Source organism: Chrysochloris asiatica, unplaced genomic scaffold (assembly GCF_000296735.1).
Source record: "Chrysochloris asiatica unplaced genomic scaffold, ChrAsi1.0 scaffold00057, whole genome shotgun sequence".
In the NCBI taxonomy this organism is placed as follows: Eukaryota; Metazoa; Chordata; class Mammalia; order Afrosoricida; family Chrysochloridae; genus Chrysochloris; species Chrysochloris asiatica.
In genome coordinates, this window is record NW_006408575.1 from 12,103,102 (window position 1) to 12,120,727 (window position 17,626).

General features: G+C 43.9%; 1 protein-coding gene across 1 annotated transcript in view; it reads left to right on the plus strand.

Moving 5' to 3' along the window:
• The window catches only part of LARP1 (La ribonucleoprotein domain family, member 1), a 175,402-nt gene that overhangs the window by 132,785 nt on the left and 24,991 nt on the right, over positions 1–17,626 (plus strand). The window contains 9 exon segments of the mRNA XM_006878285.1: positions 6,002–6,063; positions 6,325–6,390; positions 7,307–7,481; positions 8,311–8,439; positions 8,517–8,729; positions 8,841–9,003; positions 10,069–10,213; positions 13,865–14,039; positions 14,159–14,328. Of these exon segments, the coding sequence (XP_006878347.1) occupies positions 6,002–6,063; positions 6,325–6,390; positions 7,307–7,481; positions 8,311–8,439; positions 8,517–8,729; positions 8,841–9,003; positions 10,069–10,213; positions 13,865–14,039; positions 14,159–14,328 (1,298 nt within the window).

Genomic DNA, 17,626 nt, shown 5'->3' on the forward strand with positions numbered 1-17,626 from the left:
GACGGGCACAGGTGGGTGGTGTAACCCAGACTCCATTTCTCGACTGCCTCACCCTCCCCTTAGATGGTTCAGCTGCCTTCCATAATCAGGGCCCCATATTGCAGCTCTAGCAGATGGCAGCAGCCCGCTTCCCTGTATCAGGAGGTTATGAGTGGGAGCAGACAGAATCCATGTTAGCTAGAGCCGTTCTGAGCAGCCTCTGCTCTTCTGTTCCAAGGGCAAGGCTGGAGTGGAGAAATGGAGAGGTGGTCCTAAAACAATGCCCTTATCCTTATGGGGCTCTTGTTATGTGCTGTGGAGTTGGTTCTGACTCATAGCCACCCTGTATAGGCTTTCCGAGGCTATAAATCTTTACAGGAGCAGAAAGCCTCATCTTTCTCTCTCAGAGCCGCTGATAGTTTCAAGCTGTTGACAGTGAGATTAGCAGCCCGATTTGTAACCACTATGCTACAAGAGCCCCCTTTATCGGGCTCTTGTTAAGTGCCGTCAAGTTGATTCTGACCCATAGCGACCCTGTATCAGGTTTCCAAGGAGCAGCTGGTGAACTTGAACCACCGACCTTGCGGTTCAAACGACTTTGCAGTCTGACGCATTAGCCTACAGCGCCACACCAGGAGTCCTATAGGCCTCTTAGGGTGCTAGAAGTAAGGGACCTCAGCTGGGTGTGCTGGGAGAAGTTTCCTTGCCTCTAGGCAAGGAAGAGGACTGTCAGGTCACTGGTTTCTGATTCCTGGAGTGTTACTTCCCTGTTTTGTGACCTTAGGCATCTCTGCAGTGGGCCTGGGTTTTCCCCAGTGGGTATAATGATAGCTCTGAAGTGCTCTGCCTTTAGAACCTGCCCTGTGTACCATAATGAGGTAGTAACTGGGGACCCGTAGGTCTCGCCTGCCTCTTCTTTTAGTTAAGAGCACAGGTTTCTAATCTTGTTCCACTGTTTTCTGGATGTGATGGTAACCATCTTTCCACCATGTGTCTTGGTTTCCTCATTTGTAAAAGGGAACCAATTATAGACATAAATTCAGTGTTATTTTAAGGGTTAAATAAGAAAATCCTGTGTAGAGAATTTAGAATAGTCTGTGGTGGTGTTAAGCCTTCTAGTTGGTTCCGACTCATAGGGTTTCCGAGGAGTGGCTGGTGAGCTTGAACTGCTGACCTTACAGTACAAACGGACCTTGAAGTCCAGTGTATTAACGCACAGCGCCACACTAGGACTCATAGAGCAGTTTGTAGCATGTAGTAAATGCCCACCCAGTATGTATTACTGCAATTGTAATATTTACAACTTGCTGCTTCTGCTTTGATAAACTTAACGCCTGTCCCCTCACCCATATAGATCTAATATTACTATCCTTGTTTAGCCCTGTCATCTAAGTACTTCATCTACCATGATCTAGTAGGAAGTCTGTAACCTAGGGAAAGGAAGAAAATACATCCATCTTTAGTTGAGGAAGGTGAGGGTCAGGGAGAGTGGTAAATACTGTCCCCAAGGTTATGCAAGTGATAAATGTTGGAATCTGGACTAGGGCCTAGCTAATTTCAGGCAGTTGGTTAATTTTGCCACAAGGTCCGGCTGGGGCCTAGGTTCCTCTGAGAGCAGCTTGTTTCTGTGCCATTGGAAGGCTCTGCTTGGGGTGAGGACAATGCCTCAGGAACTCAAGTTTTTTAAACTAGTCTATGAAACAGGCCCTGGGGCTACTGCTCTGAAAATAGCCTGCGCCCCCCCCCCCTCCTCTGAGAGCACATATTCTGATAGAGTTAGGGCATGGATAGGGAGGTAATCTGGCTTTTGACATTTACATCCCAAGTGACAACATTTCTCTTCCTCAAGAAGACAGTATGTGCCCTGAGATTAGAGTGGACCTTAACGTATAAAAGTCGGGGTAAACTTAGCTTTTTAAGATGCCTGTATTCTAATGTGTGTACAGCACCACATTAGAATTCAAACCTTTGGTTTGAACCACAAGGTCAGCAGTCCAAACTCAAAAACCACTCTATACACAGCCCCTATGAGTCAGAATCGACTCGATGGTGTTTAACAAGTAGAAGAACATATCTAGGAGATGATACCTGATCTCAAATAAACATTTGACATGAGGTAACTGCACCATTTTTCTTGGTGCAGTTAAGTGCTGTCCAGGCAGTTAGGACTTGTAGCTACCATGCATAAGTTTACAAGCAGCAGCTGGTGGGTTTGAACTTCCCACCTAGTGGTTAGCAGTCCAGTGCTTATTCTACAGTGCTACACCTTGGCCTAGTCAGGACCAATACCTGGTTTTCATTCTTTGCTGATCACTGTCTCACAGGCTTTTTCTCATCCAACACTGCCTCCATTCCCACGTCCACAGACTAGCTCAGTCATGTCTGACCTTTCACCCTCATTTCTAGCTTGTCTGCTCACCAAAAAAATGAATAAAATAAAATTTTTTTTTTTTTAATTACAACTTGGTGAATTTGACTCACTGCCCTGTATGCTGCCCTCTAAGAAACTCACTGGCTTCCCACATTAATTGAACCGATTCCTTGTTTTAAATCCCTCCTAGATCTAGTGTCTTTCTGGGTGGCTTCTATTTCAAAAGATCAGCAATTTTAGAACCTTTCTGGTAATGACTCTATGTTGTTGTTAAGTGCCTTCGAGTCGGTTCTGACACATAGCGACCCTATATAGGGTTTCCAAGGAGTAGCTGGTGAGCTTGAACTGCCAGCCTTACGGTTCAAACCGACTTTAGGTCCTTGAGATTATTGCTAGTGAGCTTAGAATAAGCACTGGAGTCTGGACTTCTGGCTCCCATCCTGACTGTGCAGCTAGCCCTGGAGAAGCCCATTTCCCTTTCTGGACCTCATTTTCCTAACTGCAAATAGATGTGCCCTTTCTGCTGTAGGACTATTCTACAGTGAGGTCTCCAGTGAAGTTGGTGGTTCCGTGGAGAGATCCAGGTTTGCTTCTTGGCCAGTGCGCTTCAGGTATAACCACCACGTCTCTGGAGGCTTACCTGTAGCTATGATGCTGAGCCAGTTTCAGTGGAACATTTAGACTCATACTAGGAAGAAAGGCCTGACAATCTCTTAGAAAATCAGGCCTCAAAAACTCACCCAACAGCTGATGGATCTGCAGCTGATCATGGGGGTGGTGCTTTGATGTTCTGTTGTATCACCATGAGTTGGGGCCAACTTGATGGCAGTTGACAATATAACAACATTCTCTTGTTGTCTTGGACAAGTAGGGGATGGTGAGTTTCAGGTTTCCTGAGCTGTGGCAGCCATAAACTTCAGAGGACAGACGTGGAAGGAGCGGGCTTTCCCCCTGAGATTGCACTGGAAGTGAGGACTGGTGCCTGAGCAGAGATTAGTTTTTATTGTAAACTGTTTGAGATGCCAGGTCCAGCTGAAACAAGAGTGTACGTATGTTTGTGTGTGTACGCATACACGCACATACAATGTCAGTTGCTTGATGAGCGTGGGTGGCTGGGAGAGGGACCCAGAGGGAGATTTTGGCTTTGCTTCATTTCCTCATTTGGTTTCAGTGTTAATATAGAAGTCAAGTCCCGTTTCCAGCCTCTCGCTGGGCCTGACAGCCGCACATCTAAGCCTCCAAGTCTTCCTGGGTTTCATTGAGGCACCATAAGATTTTAATATATCCATGCATATTCTGCCTCTTGAGAATTTTGTTCTTCCATGGAGCAGTTGTAGCCTGTGGCCTAGTTGGGAACAGAGCAAGATCAGGACACTGTAGGTCTTTAGGACATCTAGGGGGACCCTAACTGGACATGGAAATTTTAAACAAACTTCACTTGGGTCTTGACAAGGAACTGGTTTAAAAATATTCCTGTGTGTATTCACAGGCTAGTCTCATACCCCTCATCAGTTTTGGGTTGGTGACGAAATAGGGAATCCCTGGAGCCTTTTAGTGGCAGGAGGAATCTTATATTGATTGGTGGGGCCTGCACTTTCATACTCCCTTGTCATCTTGGTGAATGAAAATGGTAGGCACCTGGCCCTTCTCAATTTTGAACAAGTTTTTTTATGAGAAGAAACAGGTCAGGTGACCTAACAAACTTTGCCTCCCCTGCTTGAGGAAAGTTTTCAGGAACAGCTCACTCTCTGAACCTGTTTCCCCTTTGCAATTTTCCTGTTAATGAAGTTGGTGTTGCAAATCTTTGGCCTGCCATCCTGGTGTGGCGTTGTAGGGTGAGCACTGGACTGCTAACCACAGGGTCGGTGGTTCAAACCCACCAGCTGCTCTTAAAAACGCTCTATAGAGTCACTGAGTTGGGCAGCGCTTAACAACGGCTCCTTCCAGGGGCTGAAGGGTGGGGTCCGTAGCTCAGGTGTAAATGGAGGAGATTCATATTTCTTGCAAAAGCGTCTCTACCACCTGGTCCTTGTTAGCAGCAGGTGAAGCTGCTTAACCTGGTCAGGGTGATATTGAGGCTTGTTTTTGTCTACCCAATATTAACAGAGAGTGAGGGCCTAGACCCTAAAGGCTTCATCTTCTTGATATTGAAGAAGATTTTCTAGTTCTCGATGCCCAGCACGAGGGATAGGGATGCTGAGGGGCAAGTTGCCTTGGTAGGAAGTAGCCTCACAGTTTAAGGAGTCAGAATAGGACATTCTCTACTCCATAAGCGAACATGGGTCTGATCAAGGACTAGAACATTCCTTTTGAGGCCAGCTGGACAAATTTCTCTGCTTAGGCGCTTGTCCTGGGGTGGCTGCCCAACAATGGAGGCAAGGTGATGGGAGGAAAGTGGGTGAGTCCCAGAACATGTCTTTTCCGGTTGGCTTTCTGGGGGAGGAAAGAGCCAGAAACTCTTGGTCTTCAGAGCCATGTTGGAAAAACAAGTGTAGGCGTAGAAAGGACTGGACTCTAGAATCACTTGTGTTTATCGTTTTCTTTATAAAGCCCCATGTTTTCACAGTAAATGACTTCAGAAACTACTGGAGAATTTCAAACAGCAAATTAAAACTACTATAAGCATACTACTTAACTCCAGATAATACATATAATAATACGAGGGAGCTTCAAAGTTTGTGGGGGAAATTCCATTATCTTTTCATTTTTATTTTTCCATAAACTTTTTGAAGCCCCTCATATCCTTTTATTTCCTAGTGTTTAGGTGTGCCATATACACATTATTTTCTTTCACAGAATAGGATTTTTTTTTAAACTCTTTTCTGATGTTTTGTGTTCATCTTTGTATATTAGTAGCAATCGTTTTAATGGTTACAAGTTGAGTTTTAACTTAGTTTCTGCTGTTGGACACATTAGTCATTCAGTTTTTTGAAGTTAGAAACAACTTTAGTGGGCATTCTTACACATAATTCTAAATACTTGTCTAATTTGCATCGTAAGAATAAATGATTTAACAGTGAAATTGTTGGGTCAAATGTGAAGGCCACTTTTTCTTTGGAAAGTAGGAAGATAGACAAGTATCTCCTAAGTGGTCAGCCTTCCCTTCGAGTCAACGGTGAAGGACTGAGCTAACCCAGGGGTTTTGTGGCGTAGAGAGGTCTCTGGACCTATTATCCACATAGGGTTTTGTTATTGCCTTCCTGGTAATCATTAGCCCTGATCTTACACAGACTTGTTAGAATGTTTAAAGCCAGAAAGGTCTTACAGAGGTTATGGACTCTGCCATGATTCTGAAACCATGAATTACAGGGCCATCTTGGCTACAGACTTAACCTCTTCAGAGCCCAATCTACATTTCATGAGGGTGTAGGGCTACACTAGGAGACTCTTCCACTTCAGAGCCTGGGTGTCCAAGGCCTTTGCTGCATGCTGTTTCCATGTCTTCATTTTCAGTTTCTTTAGAAAGTGGATGATGATGTTGGTGTTTGAATATGTGTTCTTTCCTTCCCTCTCCATCATGTCTTCCGCCTTTGGAAACCTGCAATTGCTTGTGTACGTTGCAGGGGTGTGAGAGATGGAAATGAGGAGCTAGTCATGACCCCTCCCCTCCTGGGCTCAACATAACCACCCTCTTCCCTTCTTGTTCCACAGAACATTCTGCCCCGGCCAAGGTGGTGAGGGCAGCAATTCCTAAACAGCGCAAAGGCAGCAAGGTAAGGAATAGGAGTGGGTAGCTTGAGGGGACTTTTTGGAAGTATTGTTGTCTTCCCTGGTCTTAATGAGTGCCTTTGGGCTGCTAGACAGTCTAAAACCCCTCTGAATAGCAGAAAAGCTCTTTCTGGGCCTCTAGTGTGTGGATGAATCTGTTTGACAGACTGATTTAGACTCTGATCTCTGGGTAGAGCTGAATCTTGGGTGAGGGGCTGAATGGCAGAAGCAACGTCACTCCTGGACTCATAGAATGTGCCTTACAGGTTGGTGACTTTGGAGATGCAATCAACTGGCCCACTCCAGGAGAGATAGCCCACAAGAGTGTTCAGGTGAGTCTGTGGGGAAGGATAGGTGCTGTCTAAAACTTCAGAGCCTTGGGTCGCATTCATCTTTTCCCAGTCTTTTTATGAGTGGTTGATACGTTGTGAGCAGCATTAAAATAGCTAAGACTTGTCATCATTCCAGCCTTTGCAGTGCAGAGTCTTTCTGGTGCTGTCCATTCTTCATCTACTATAACCTCCACAGTGCCTCAGAGGTCTAGGCCCTTTTATAATTTCTGGTGTGTAAATGAGGCTGTTGAGGCTCAGAGATGTTAATTACTAGCTCTTATTTAGAGACTAGATGACCAAGTGGTGATGGGAAGTCAAAAGTCTGTGTTCTCCATCACTGTACTTACTGCTTGTATGTAGAATAGGAGAGTGGTTATTAGGCCAGGTACCCACCTCTAGGCTACATGTCTTGGGGAAGTTTGCTTCTTCTGTAGCTAGGAGGAATAGGAATAGCTCTCCCAAGTCCTCTGCCTCTTAATGCTTTTGTTTTGGGCTGTGGCCTACATTCCTAACTGGCTGTGGCCACCTTCAGTTCCTAAGTACGGCTGGTGTGAGCAGGCCGGCGAGCAGTATCTCTTCATCCCACAAACTATATAGACAATGTCCTGTTGCAGCGAGTAAACATTTGGCCCCTCTAGGTCCCAGTCCCTATGTCCTGGAGATTGTCCTTGTCACTTAAATCTAGTAAGCTGGGGAGATACATTCTTCACTTAAACTTCCTAGCCTCTTAGACAAGGTTTCCCATTGCAAGCACCTCAGGCATAAAAGCAGGACCTTAGAATATATCCGAGTCCAGTCTGTGTCTCCTGGAACCTCTCTTTTCTGCCCTGTCCTGATGACAGGGAGCTCATTTCTTCGTGTCCCAAAAGGCTCTCATCCAAGCCCTGTCTCCCTGCTATGCTACTTCTTGCTGCAGCCACAGTCCCACAAGTCTCAGCCTGCCCGTAAGCTGCCACCCAAGAAGGACATGAAGGAACAGGAGAAAGGAGAGGGGAGCGATAGTAAGGAGAGCCTGAAAACGAAGTCCGATGAATCAGGGGAGGAGAAGAATGGGGATGAGGACTGCCAGCGAGGAGGGCAGAAGAAGAAAGGTAAGTTAACTTTGAGCCAGACTTGGGAGAAGGCACCAGGGCAAAACCATGAAATGTCACTTCTAGGAACTGATAAAGATTAAGAACATCACCCCCTCACCCCACTTCCAAGCTATTGGGCCAGCACCCTTCACTTTAGCCATCCATCCATGCATTTCTTTGATTATTTAACAAACATTTGGTTAGTCCTGTTCTCAGTAGTAGGACTACAACCGTGAACAAGATAGGGAGACGTATGCTTCAGAATACTCTGCCATGTCATCATATATGTTCCCATTGTAAGGTGTTGTTTAAAGACAAGCATTTCTAAGACCTGCTGAAATGATCAGGATATCAGTTCAGCTGTCTCAACAGATCCAAAGTAACAGTCATTTTAAAATAACATAGGAGTTTCTCTTCTAACAGCTGGGTGTTTATAAGTAAACCAGGCCTAGTATGGCAACTCTTCTATCTTGTCGATCCTTGCATCTTTATCATCCAAGATGGCTTGCTATTTCCTTTTCATTCAACCATCAGGAAGGGGAACAGAGATGGGCAGAACTTTGTCATGTGTCTACAGGGAGGCTGGAAAGTGTAGTCTTTATTTTGGGCAGCCGTATGTCCGGCTGTAGAAAGGGCTTCTTTTGCCTTGGAGAAATTGATGTTGGCAGTCATTGGTGGAGAGTCTCCCTAGCCCGGAGGTCCCCAGCCTCTGAAAAAGAGGTCCATAATAGGGCAAGCGCTTTTCCTAGGTCAGCAGGTTGTGATGCACCTGAAGCCCAGGGCAGAGGAAGATGGCTATGAGGGGCTTTCCCTCAAGCCTTTCTCACATGACCCTGCTGTCTCCCAGGGAACAAACACAAATGGGTTCCATTGCAAATAGACATGAAGCCTGAAGCATCCAGAGAGAAACTGGTTTCACGCCCCACTCGCCCGCCAGAACCTCGACACATACCTGCCAACCGTGGGGAGATCAAAGGTATGCACCACCCACTGTGGAGGACCTGGGCATGGGGGTTACCCTCAAGACTGACTTAGTGCCCCCTCTCCCTACAGGGTCTGAACCTGCCACCTATGTGCCCGTGCCTGTGCCCGTGGCCCCCCCCACCCCAGCCTGGCAACCAGAGACCAAACCGGAGCCTGCCTGGCATGACCAGGATGAGACATCGAGTGTGAAGAGTGATGGGGCTGGTGGGGCGCGGGCTTCCTTCCGTGGCCGTGGACGGGGGCGTGGTCGTGGCCGGGGACGCGGCCGGGGTGGCACTCGAAGTACGTGAGGCCCCTTTGGGCTCCGGGATGTCCAAGGGGGTGCGGCGGGAGTGGTGGGCAGGGATCTCCTTTCCCTCATGGTACTCATTGCCTCCAACCTCACCCCCATAGCCCATTTCGACTACCAGTTTGGCTACCGCAAGTTTGATGCTGCAGAGGGGCCTCGCACCCCCAAGTATATGAACAACATCACCTATTACTTTGACAATGTCAGCAGTACCGAGCTTTACAGCGTGGATCAGGAGCTGCTCAAAGACTACATTAAGCGCCAGATGTGCGTGAGCCTTCTTTCTGGAGAGATGATGGTGGGGGTTGAGGACTGACAGAGGATGGGGGGGGTGGCAGGTAACCTAAGTAGAGATGGACTGGACAAGCCCTTTTTGTGCAAGCTACTTGGGCCAGAACCAGGAAAGATAACCATTCTCTCATTCTTTAAGTTTTTGTAAAGTTACTATTTATTACAGAAACAGTACCACATTAACCTTAATATAATTAGAAATTATCACTAACAAAAAGGAAGGAGACATGCTTAGAACCCACCACCAGAACTGTTAGAATGTTTAGTATAAAAATATATAGAAGCTTATATATAACTGCACAGGTGTCTTCTCCCGTCCCTCCCCCGCTTTTTTTCCCCCATGAAAGGAATAAGCCTAACACACAGTTCTTTAGGTTCTGTTCGGTGGTTATTGTATTATTTGCCTCTTTTTACGTATCCATTTTTAATGAAAGCATTGTCAGAGTGCTAACAAATATCCATGTGTCCTCACTACTGGCCAGGCTCAATGCTACGTGCTCTACAGGTATTAGTTTATTTAATCCTACACATTTTATGTATTTAATCCCTTTTAGGTGGGACTTTACATATTCCTTTTTTATAGACAAGCAAAACAGGCCCAGTAATTTGCCCAGAGTGTCACAGATAGTAAGTGATCAAAACATAGATTTAAATCCATGTCAATCTCGTGGATATGCCTCTATTCTTAACTACTATGATATATTGTCCACAGTAAAGTGAGGTAGCCATATAAGCAGAATAGTTGAAGTATGATAAGTGATTTAGTAGCCGAAGAATGAGAATAAACATTTGAACTGGGTTTAAAAGCAAAGTGTGAGGAGTGTACCAATCATATGAGTACAAAGGAGTGAAAGGCAGAAGGAACTAAGGTCAAGGGGCTATGAAAGGATAATTTCTTTTTAGCTCTAAGACTGTACAGTGGGGAATTGGCTAGATCAGAGTCTTTATGAGGTTACTAGAGTATATAAGAAAACAGGGAAAGCTTGTTTATAAATGGTATGGGGATGGATCCCTCAGTCAACCTTTTCTCCCTTTCCTTAGTGAATACTACTTCAGCGTGGACAATTTAGAACGAGACTTCTTCCTGCGACGAAAAATGGATGCCAGTGGTTTCCTTCCCATCACCCTTATTGCTTCCTTCCACCGAGTGCAGGCCCTTACTACTGACATTTCACTCATCTTTGCGGTATGTCTGCTTCCCCAGGGCTGGGGTGAAGGGCAAAGGACCATGCTTGCTTTGGGAGCTGGAATTTGGTCAAAGGCAGAAAACCCTTTGAGACTTCTTTTGAGTATTTCTAATAGACTCTGGGAGTCCTGGTGTGGCACTGTAGGATAATACACTGAACTGTAAGGTCATTTGAAACTCAAATTCACCAGCGACTCCTCAGAAATCTTATACAAATCACTGTGAGTTGGAACGGACTTGATGGCACTAACAACAATAAAATCCCAAGGCTTAGCTAGCCTTTTAATAGTATTGTCTTTTGTGTCCCCCTGTTTTATTGTGGAAAATTTCAGGCATTCCAAGGGCTAGTTATAATGAACCTGTCACCCAGTCTCATCAATTATCAGCTCCTGGTCAAATAGCATTTCATCTATAACCCCCGTCTTCAACACACACACACACATATTACTTGCAAGAAAATGCCAGATAACCTAGTATTTCATTCACAAATGTTTCAGTACCTATGTCTAAAAGATAAAGACTTGTTTAAAAAAAGTGTAACCACAATATCATTGTTTTTAGATGCTGTTGAGTTGCTTACAACTAATAACAATATCATTAACACACCTAAGGTATTAATAATTCCTTAATATCACCAAATATTAAGTCTCTGCCTCCCTTTTGCCCTGGCAATTTATATTCATATAAAATACAGTGGTGCTTTTTCTCTGTTCTTTGACTTTTTTGTATAAAAAACTTGTTAATAGCTATAGAGTCCTCAATAGATTCAGGGTCATTGTCCTTCCCCCTCCCTGCCCCTTGTTAATAATACGTTTTAAATAATGATGCGTTCTTTGAGTTACTAGATGCTTGATTTGCCTCTCTCTTTGTGATGATCATTGATGATCATTGCCTGTTTCACTGGGATTTTTAAAATGGTGATACTCTGTCAACAATTTGTTAATACAGAATACCACTTTAGAGAGAAACTTCTTTATTCAGTTACCAGAATGTATACTTTGTACAGAAAGAACTGGAGATCCCTTCTTTATCCAGCATTCAAAATTATGGGTTAAATTCCAACTTCAAAGGTGACCAATTAGAATTTTGTTTTTAGTAGCATTACAAGCTTATAGAGTCAAACATCTTGGATTTATGTCAATTCATTGCAGTAAATTTGTTGGATAATGTCCTATTTTGGGCCAGTGGGAGGGACCTTGCTTGCTATCCTGGTTGATCTTGAGCATTTCCTGCTTCAAATCTGAAGTTGACCATGTTTTCAAGGAATGCTATTTCCATTTGGGTGGTTTACCTTGCCATGGTATGTTCTAATCTTTGACTAGAACTGGTGTGGCGTTGTTGGATCCGCACTGGACTGTGAACCACAAGGTTGGCAGGTTGAATCCACCAGCAGCTCCTCGGGAACTGTATTGCATAGTCGTTGTGAGTCGGAACCGACTCAACAGCACTTAAGAACAACAATCTTTTACTAGCGCTTGAATGAACTAGTGCTGTAATGATAGTCTTCTGCATAAATCTTTCCATGGTTTTGTTAGCGTATCTTTGGTATAAATTTCCACAAGAAGGATCATTGGGTTAAATGGTAAATGCATATATAATTTTGCTAGTTATTGCCAAATTCCCTTACATTCTTATGTATGAAGAGTATTTCTTATCAACAACATCACATTTGTTGACACTTTTTGCCTTTTTATTAAAAATCTTAAAAATAGCTTTAAAAATAAAAGCAAACATGTTTACGTTGAGGAAAAAAATATTAAAACTATGTAAGAAGCTTTTAAAAAGAAAAAACACCTCCTCCACTACTATACTACATGTCCTTTTTTCTTGAGGTAAACACCAGTAACAGTTAACTTGTGAATCTTAGAATAGATACTGGTGGTGGTGGTGGTTGGTGTTAAGTGCCGTAGAGTTGATTCCAACTCTTAGCAACCCTGTATAGGGTTTCCACAGAATCCTGGTTTGGTGATGTGGGTTAGTGGTGCTGGGCTGTAAGGTCGGTTTGGATCTCAAGGTTGGCAGTTCAAGCTCACCAGTTGCTGCTCAGACACCCCATACAGGGTTGCTATGAGTCGGGATTGACTCCACAGCACTTAACCACAACAATAACAGGGTTTCCAAGGAGCGGCTGGTGGGTTTGAACTGCCAGCCTTGCAGTTTAAACCAGCGTTGTGGTCCAGTGCTTATCATCTAGTGCCACACCATAAATAACAAAGATTGACATTGTCAAAGATTTCATTTTGTTTGGATCCAAAATCTACACTAACAGAAGCAGTTCTGTGGTGGGTGGTGGTGGTGTGCTGTCGAATCAATTCTAACTCATGCAACCCTGTGTATGGTTTCTGAGACTAAATCTTTGCAGCAACAGAAGGCTTCATCCTCCCACAGAGTGCCTGTGGACTGGAATTGCTGAGCTTTAAGTTAACAGCCCAATGCATAACACACTATACTACCAGGACTCCTTTGTATATACTTGTTGTTAAGCACCTTTGAGGCAGGGCTAGTAAGTTTGAACTGCCAACCTTGTGGTTCAGTCTGACTTTGCAGTTCATGCATTATCTTGCAGCTCCACACCAGGACTCCTTATATATGGTTCTTCTTGTTGTTAAGTACCATTGAGTCGATTTTGACTTACAGCATCCCTGTATAGGCTTTCGAAACAGTGGCTGGTGAGTTTGAACCACCAACCTTGTGGCTCAAACGGACCTTGTAGTTGAATGCTTATCCTATACTGCCACAACAGGACTCCTTGTATGTGCTAGGGGGCTTCATAAAGTTTTTGGGAAAATTTCATCGTCTTTTAATTGTATTTTTCCACTAACTTTTTGAAGCCCCATCATATATACTTTTAAAAAACTCAACACAAAGGGAATTTTATGTGCACTAACCTTTTCTTGCCTTTTTTCACTCAGTAACATGAGGGGGGCTTCAAAAAAGTTCATGGAAAATTCTGTTAATTCCATTTTTCTATGAACTTTTGAAGATGCCTTGTAGTATTTTGTAGATCTTCCCACATCGGCATGTGTAGAGCTGTGTTTTGTGTTGTTTTTCAATGATTGAGTGTAGTGTCCCACTGCATGGATGTGCTTTCATTCATTTAAACTGACTGAATGTGCAAGTTTGGTAGTTTCCAGTGGTTATCTGGGTTTGTTTCTTTTGCAAACATTATTGCTTTTTGTCTTAGTCACTGTTTGTGCAAGTATTTCTTTAAGGCAAATTGGTGGTGGTAGTTGTGTGCCATCGAGTCAGTTCCGACATAGTGTAGGGTTTCTTAGGCTATAAATCTTTATGAGAACAGAAAAGCCGCCTGCCTTGTCTTTATCCTGCAGAATAGCTGGTAGTTTTGAACTATTGCCCTTGCGGTTAGCAGTCCAATGTTTAACCCACTATGCTACCAGGGACCCTTATTACTAGAGGTAAAATTGCAGGGTCAGTGAGTAGATGTACCCTTCTTAGTTGTTTCCCTCCTAAAAGTTGGAACATATCTCATATCCACCAGTCATGGAAGATTGATCATGGAACCAGTTTTTGTATATTTATTGCCAGCACTGGACTTGTGTAGGGGCCAGTCATCCCTGTTACTGCTTCCAAGATCTTTGCGTCTCTCAGTCCTCCTCCTTTATTCTCCTCTTCTCCTTTCTCCCCTTGAAGGCCCTCAAGGACAGTAAGGTGGTGGAGATCGTTGATGAGAAGGTCCGCAGGAGAGAGGAGCCTGAGAAGTGGCCTCTTCCTGGTCCCCCAATAGTGGACTATTCCCAGACTGATTTCTCCCAGCTTCTCAACTGCCCCGAATTTGTGCCTCGCCAGCATTACCAGAAAGAGACAGGTGGGTACCCGGTGGCCTGTGATTGCTTTACTATTGCCCTACCTCTGGCCAGCAGTCCTACTGAGGGCTAAAGGTAGAAAGAGCTGGAGATAAAGGAACCTCATTTTTCCACTGTTTAGAATCTGCCCCTGGCTCTCCCCGGGCAGTCACCCCAGTGCCAACCAAAACGGAAGAGGTCAGCAACCTAAAGACATTGCCCAAGGGCCTGTCTGCCAGTCTGCCTGACCTGGATTCTGAAAACTGGATTGAAGTGAAGAAGAGGCCTCGTCCCTCCCCTGCACGGCCCAAGGTGGGTATAATCTGCCCCTTGCCCTGAGATGTAGGAGCCTGGGTTGGTTTGGAGCACTTGTAGGAGATAATTCCTAGAGATTTGGGTGCTGAGGGGACTATCAGGCAAGCCAGGTGGCTTGTTGCACATTTTTCATGGAGACCATCTCTTAAAGCACCCTAGCCAAGCTAGTTCTTGAGTGGCATTTTTCACAGGAAGAGTTTGTATAGCCTCTGGCAATAATGCCCTAGGTTTCATGATGGGTTACCAGTTGTTTGCTTCATGCACATCTTAGCACATACTGTTTTTTCTGCCTAACATGCTCTTTACTTGGTTTACTTGTGTTTTCCTTTAGATTGCTGCATTCTAAGTTTGTCTTCTCTGTCCCTTGTATAAGCCCCTGGAGGCCTCAGAAGAGGGAAGGAGGAGGGAGCAGATGGCAGGATCTAGAGGGCAGAATTAGAGTCTAGACTGTAACACAGGTCTTCTGCTGCTGAGTTGCTTGGGTGACTTTGAAAAACTTGTGTGATATCACAAGGCCTCAGTTTATTCATCTTAAAATGATGGGATGGAGGTCTTAGATTCCTATAGAAAGAATAAAACAATATATGTATAGTACAGATTGAACCCCTGGTGTTAGTGAATTGTTACAGTCTCAAACTAAAGTTTACTGCCTTTTCCCTCTACCCCCATATGTTTGGAGTCCTCTTTGGTCTGGGACTTGTGAGACTTCAGAGATGGCCTTGGATTTGGATCTGTAGAATTCTAGGGCCTTTCTTTCTCTTCTCTTCCTGTTCACACCTAGAAGCAGGGTCAGGAGTAGAAAGACCTACAGAATGAATGTTTTATAAAGGCAGGAGCCAGACTTTGCCCTTATTCCAGAATTAGACCTCTCACCAGCACCTCTTGAACATTAATAGAGAGAAGTTTGGAGTTGATGTGGGAAGCTGTACAACAGGGAATTAATTGACTTTGGAGATATATATATATATATATATATATGTGTGTGTGTGTGTGTGTGTGTGTGTATAAGTCAAAAAGTACTGCTATATAACATGGGAATCTTTGATTAGACAGAAATACCAAAATTTGAAGCTATTGTTTCTCAACATACCATCTATTGAGGTCTGTACGTTTTTGAAGGCGATGTTTCTGTCTCTCTTACCTTCCCCTTAATTCTCTATGCCCTTTGATTTATACCACATACTCATGGAACTCAAATTGCATTCCTTGAAAATGTTCTTTGAGTTTGAGGAACAAAAAGAAGCTTTAACAGCCAAGATCAGGGAAGGAGGGTGTATAGGGTAAGGTTTCATAAAGAAATTTTCATAAGATAGCCCTTGCGACCCTCAAAGAAAGAGCCAAGTTTGTTCCTGTGATGGGAGAAATGGTTCTTCTCAGTGCAACTTGGCTGGTCTTCTTTTTTTTTTTTTAATTTAAGATTTTATTGTGGATTCAGTTAGAGTTTACAAGGCATATCATCAGTTTTACATTCAATAAATCATATACCTTGTTTAATTATATTGATTATAATTCCCTCCGTGTACCATCAGTTAACAGTATTTCTATCTATCCACTTTAGCTTTTATTAAAAATACACAAACAAAAAACCCCACTCAGGCGTATATAATAATTTACATCTCCAAAGGGCACATTCTGCAAGTCTGCTCCTGGCCACCAGCTCTTAGTCCTCTTCTTAGTCCATGAATTTAGAGTCCTCAGTCGCTCCCCCTCTCCATGCCCCCATCTCTGCCTCCATCTCTGGCGCTGCTGCTTCTCTGGATAAGGTCCCGCATTCTATTTGTGTGTTCCTCTCTTGATGGTCCTAGGGTCCTCTGTTTCTGGACTGTAAGATCAACCACTCCCCTTTTTTGGTTACAAAACCTCTACCTTTACAATTGTGACAGTCGCGATTAGTCATGGTAACAGTTATTCACTATTGAATCTTATGAATCTTATCCCCATCTCTTTTCACCAGACACACCCAGACAAGATGACAGCCATCCAGTGGGGACTGTTTCTTTCCCCCCATACTCTTAAGTTAAACTCCCTCTTGAAACCTTGTAAGCCAGTCACTTCGTGCCTTTATTGTCCCCTCATTTTAGATAGCCAATGTCTAAGTTGCCCATCCCTATCTACCCTGTGTACAGAGCGGATAGCAATGATACTTGATTTGAAGACTCTTTCCCTCTCTATTGGTATTTAGGTAACTACCGCTCTGAGTATAGGTCAGGTTCATCATGAAGATGTATCTTCTGTCACTGTAGCTATTCCAGTCTGCTGTCCTTTCTAGTGGGAATGTCTCACCTCACAAGGTTGTGGAAGGGACTCAGGATTCCACCTAAGGTCCTATACTCTGTAAAGGCTTTGCATGAGGCCTATTTCACTGGGCAAGTTGTAGAACCCCCTTTGAGGTATTCCAATCAGTTATAGGCTGAAGACGGGCTTACAAGTTTTCTCTAATCATGTTTCCCAACATTCCTTTCTATCCCACTCAAGTGTCTATTTTACAATAGTAGGCAAGGGAAACTAATATTCATAAGGCAGTCAAGGATTTTAGTATTATTTACCCTCTTCAAGCTATACCTAGATCCCTGTATCCCAGAGCCCTGTTGTTCCAAGGTTGAGTATGCATCACTATTTACCTCTGTCCCACTAGGCCATGCAAACATGTCTCAGTGTTCCCCTGTATATCTTGTTCTTCTGCCTCCTCCCCGCTTCTTCTGCCTCCTCCCCAGCACCCAAACTAAGCCCCCCACCCCAACCCCATTGTGGTTACCTTACATTCCATTAGTTCTTCCCTCCATTTAAGACAGTCTGTTTTACCCAGTGGGGGCAGAAAGCTTCCTTTAATTATTCATATACTGTGATGAAATCTTATACAGGGTCACTGTGAGTCGGAGTCAACTTGGTGGTATTTTAACAACAGCAACAATGATGCAAATAAAAATGTGTCTCCAAAGTGTCAGTTAAATTAAGTGTACCAACACTATAATAAAATATTTTCATTTTACCAAGACACCCTATTCTCTCTTGCCTTTGGGACTTTACACATCGTTCTTTCTGACTAACGTACTCTTCACCTGGCTTTATTTGTGTTCATTATTTAGATAATAACTTCTTTCAGGAAACCTTTCATAACCACCACTATCCCTCCCTCCATTCGGTTACGTGCCCCTCCCTGCATGCTCCCCCATTCCTTTTTTCTTTTGATCTGTTAAGAATATACACAGCAACTGTCCCTCATCTGATTATTCAGTAATCTCATACATGAGCCCTGGATGTCCACAGACAAATGTAAAAACCTTCCCTAAAAGCC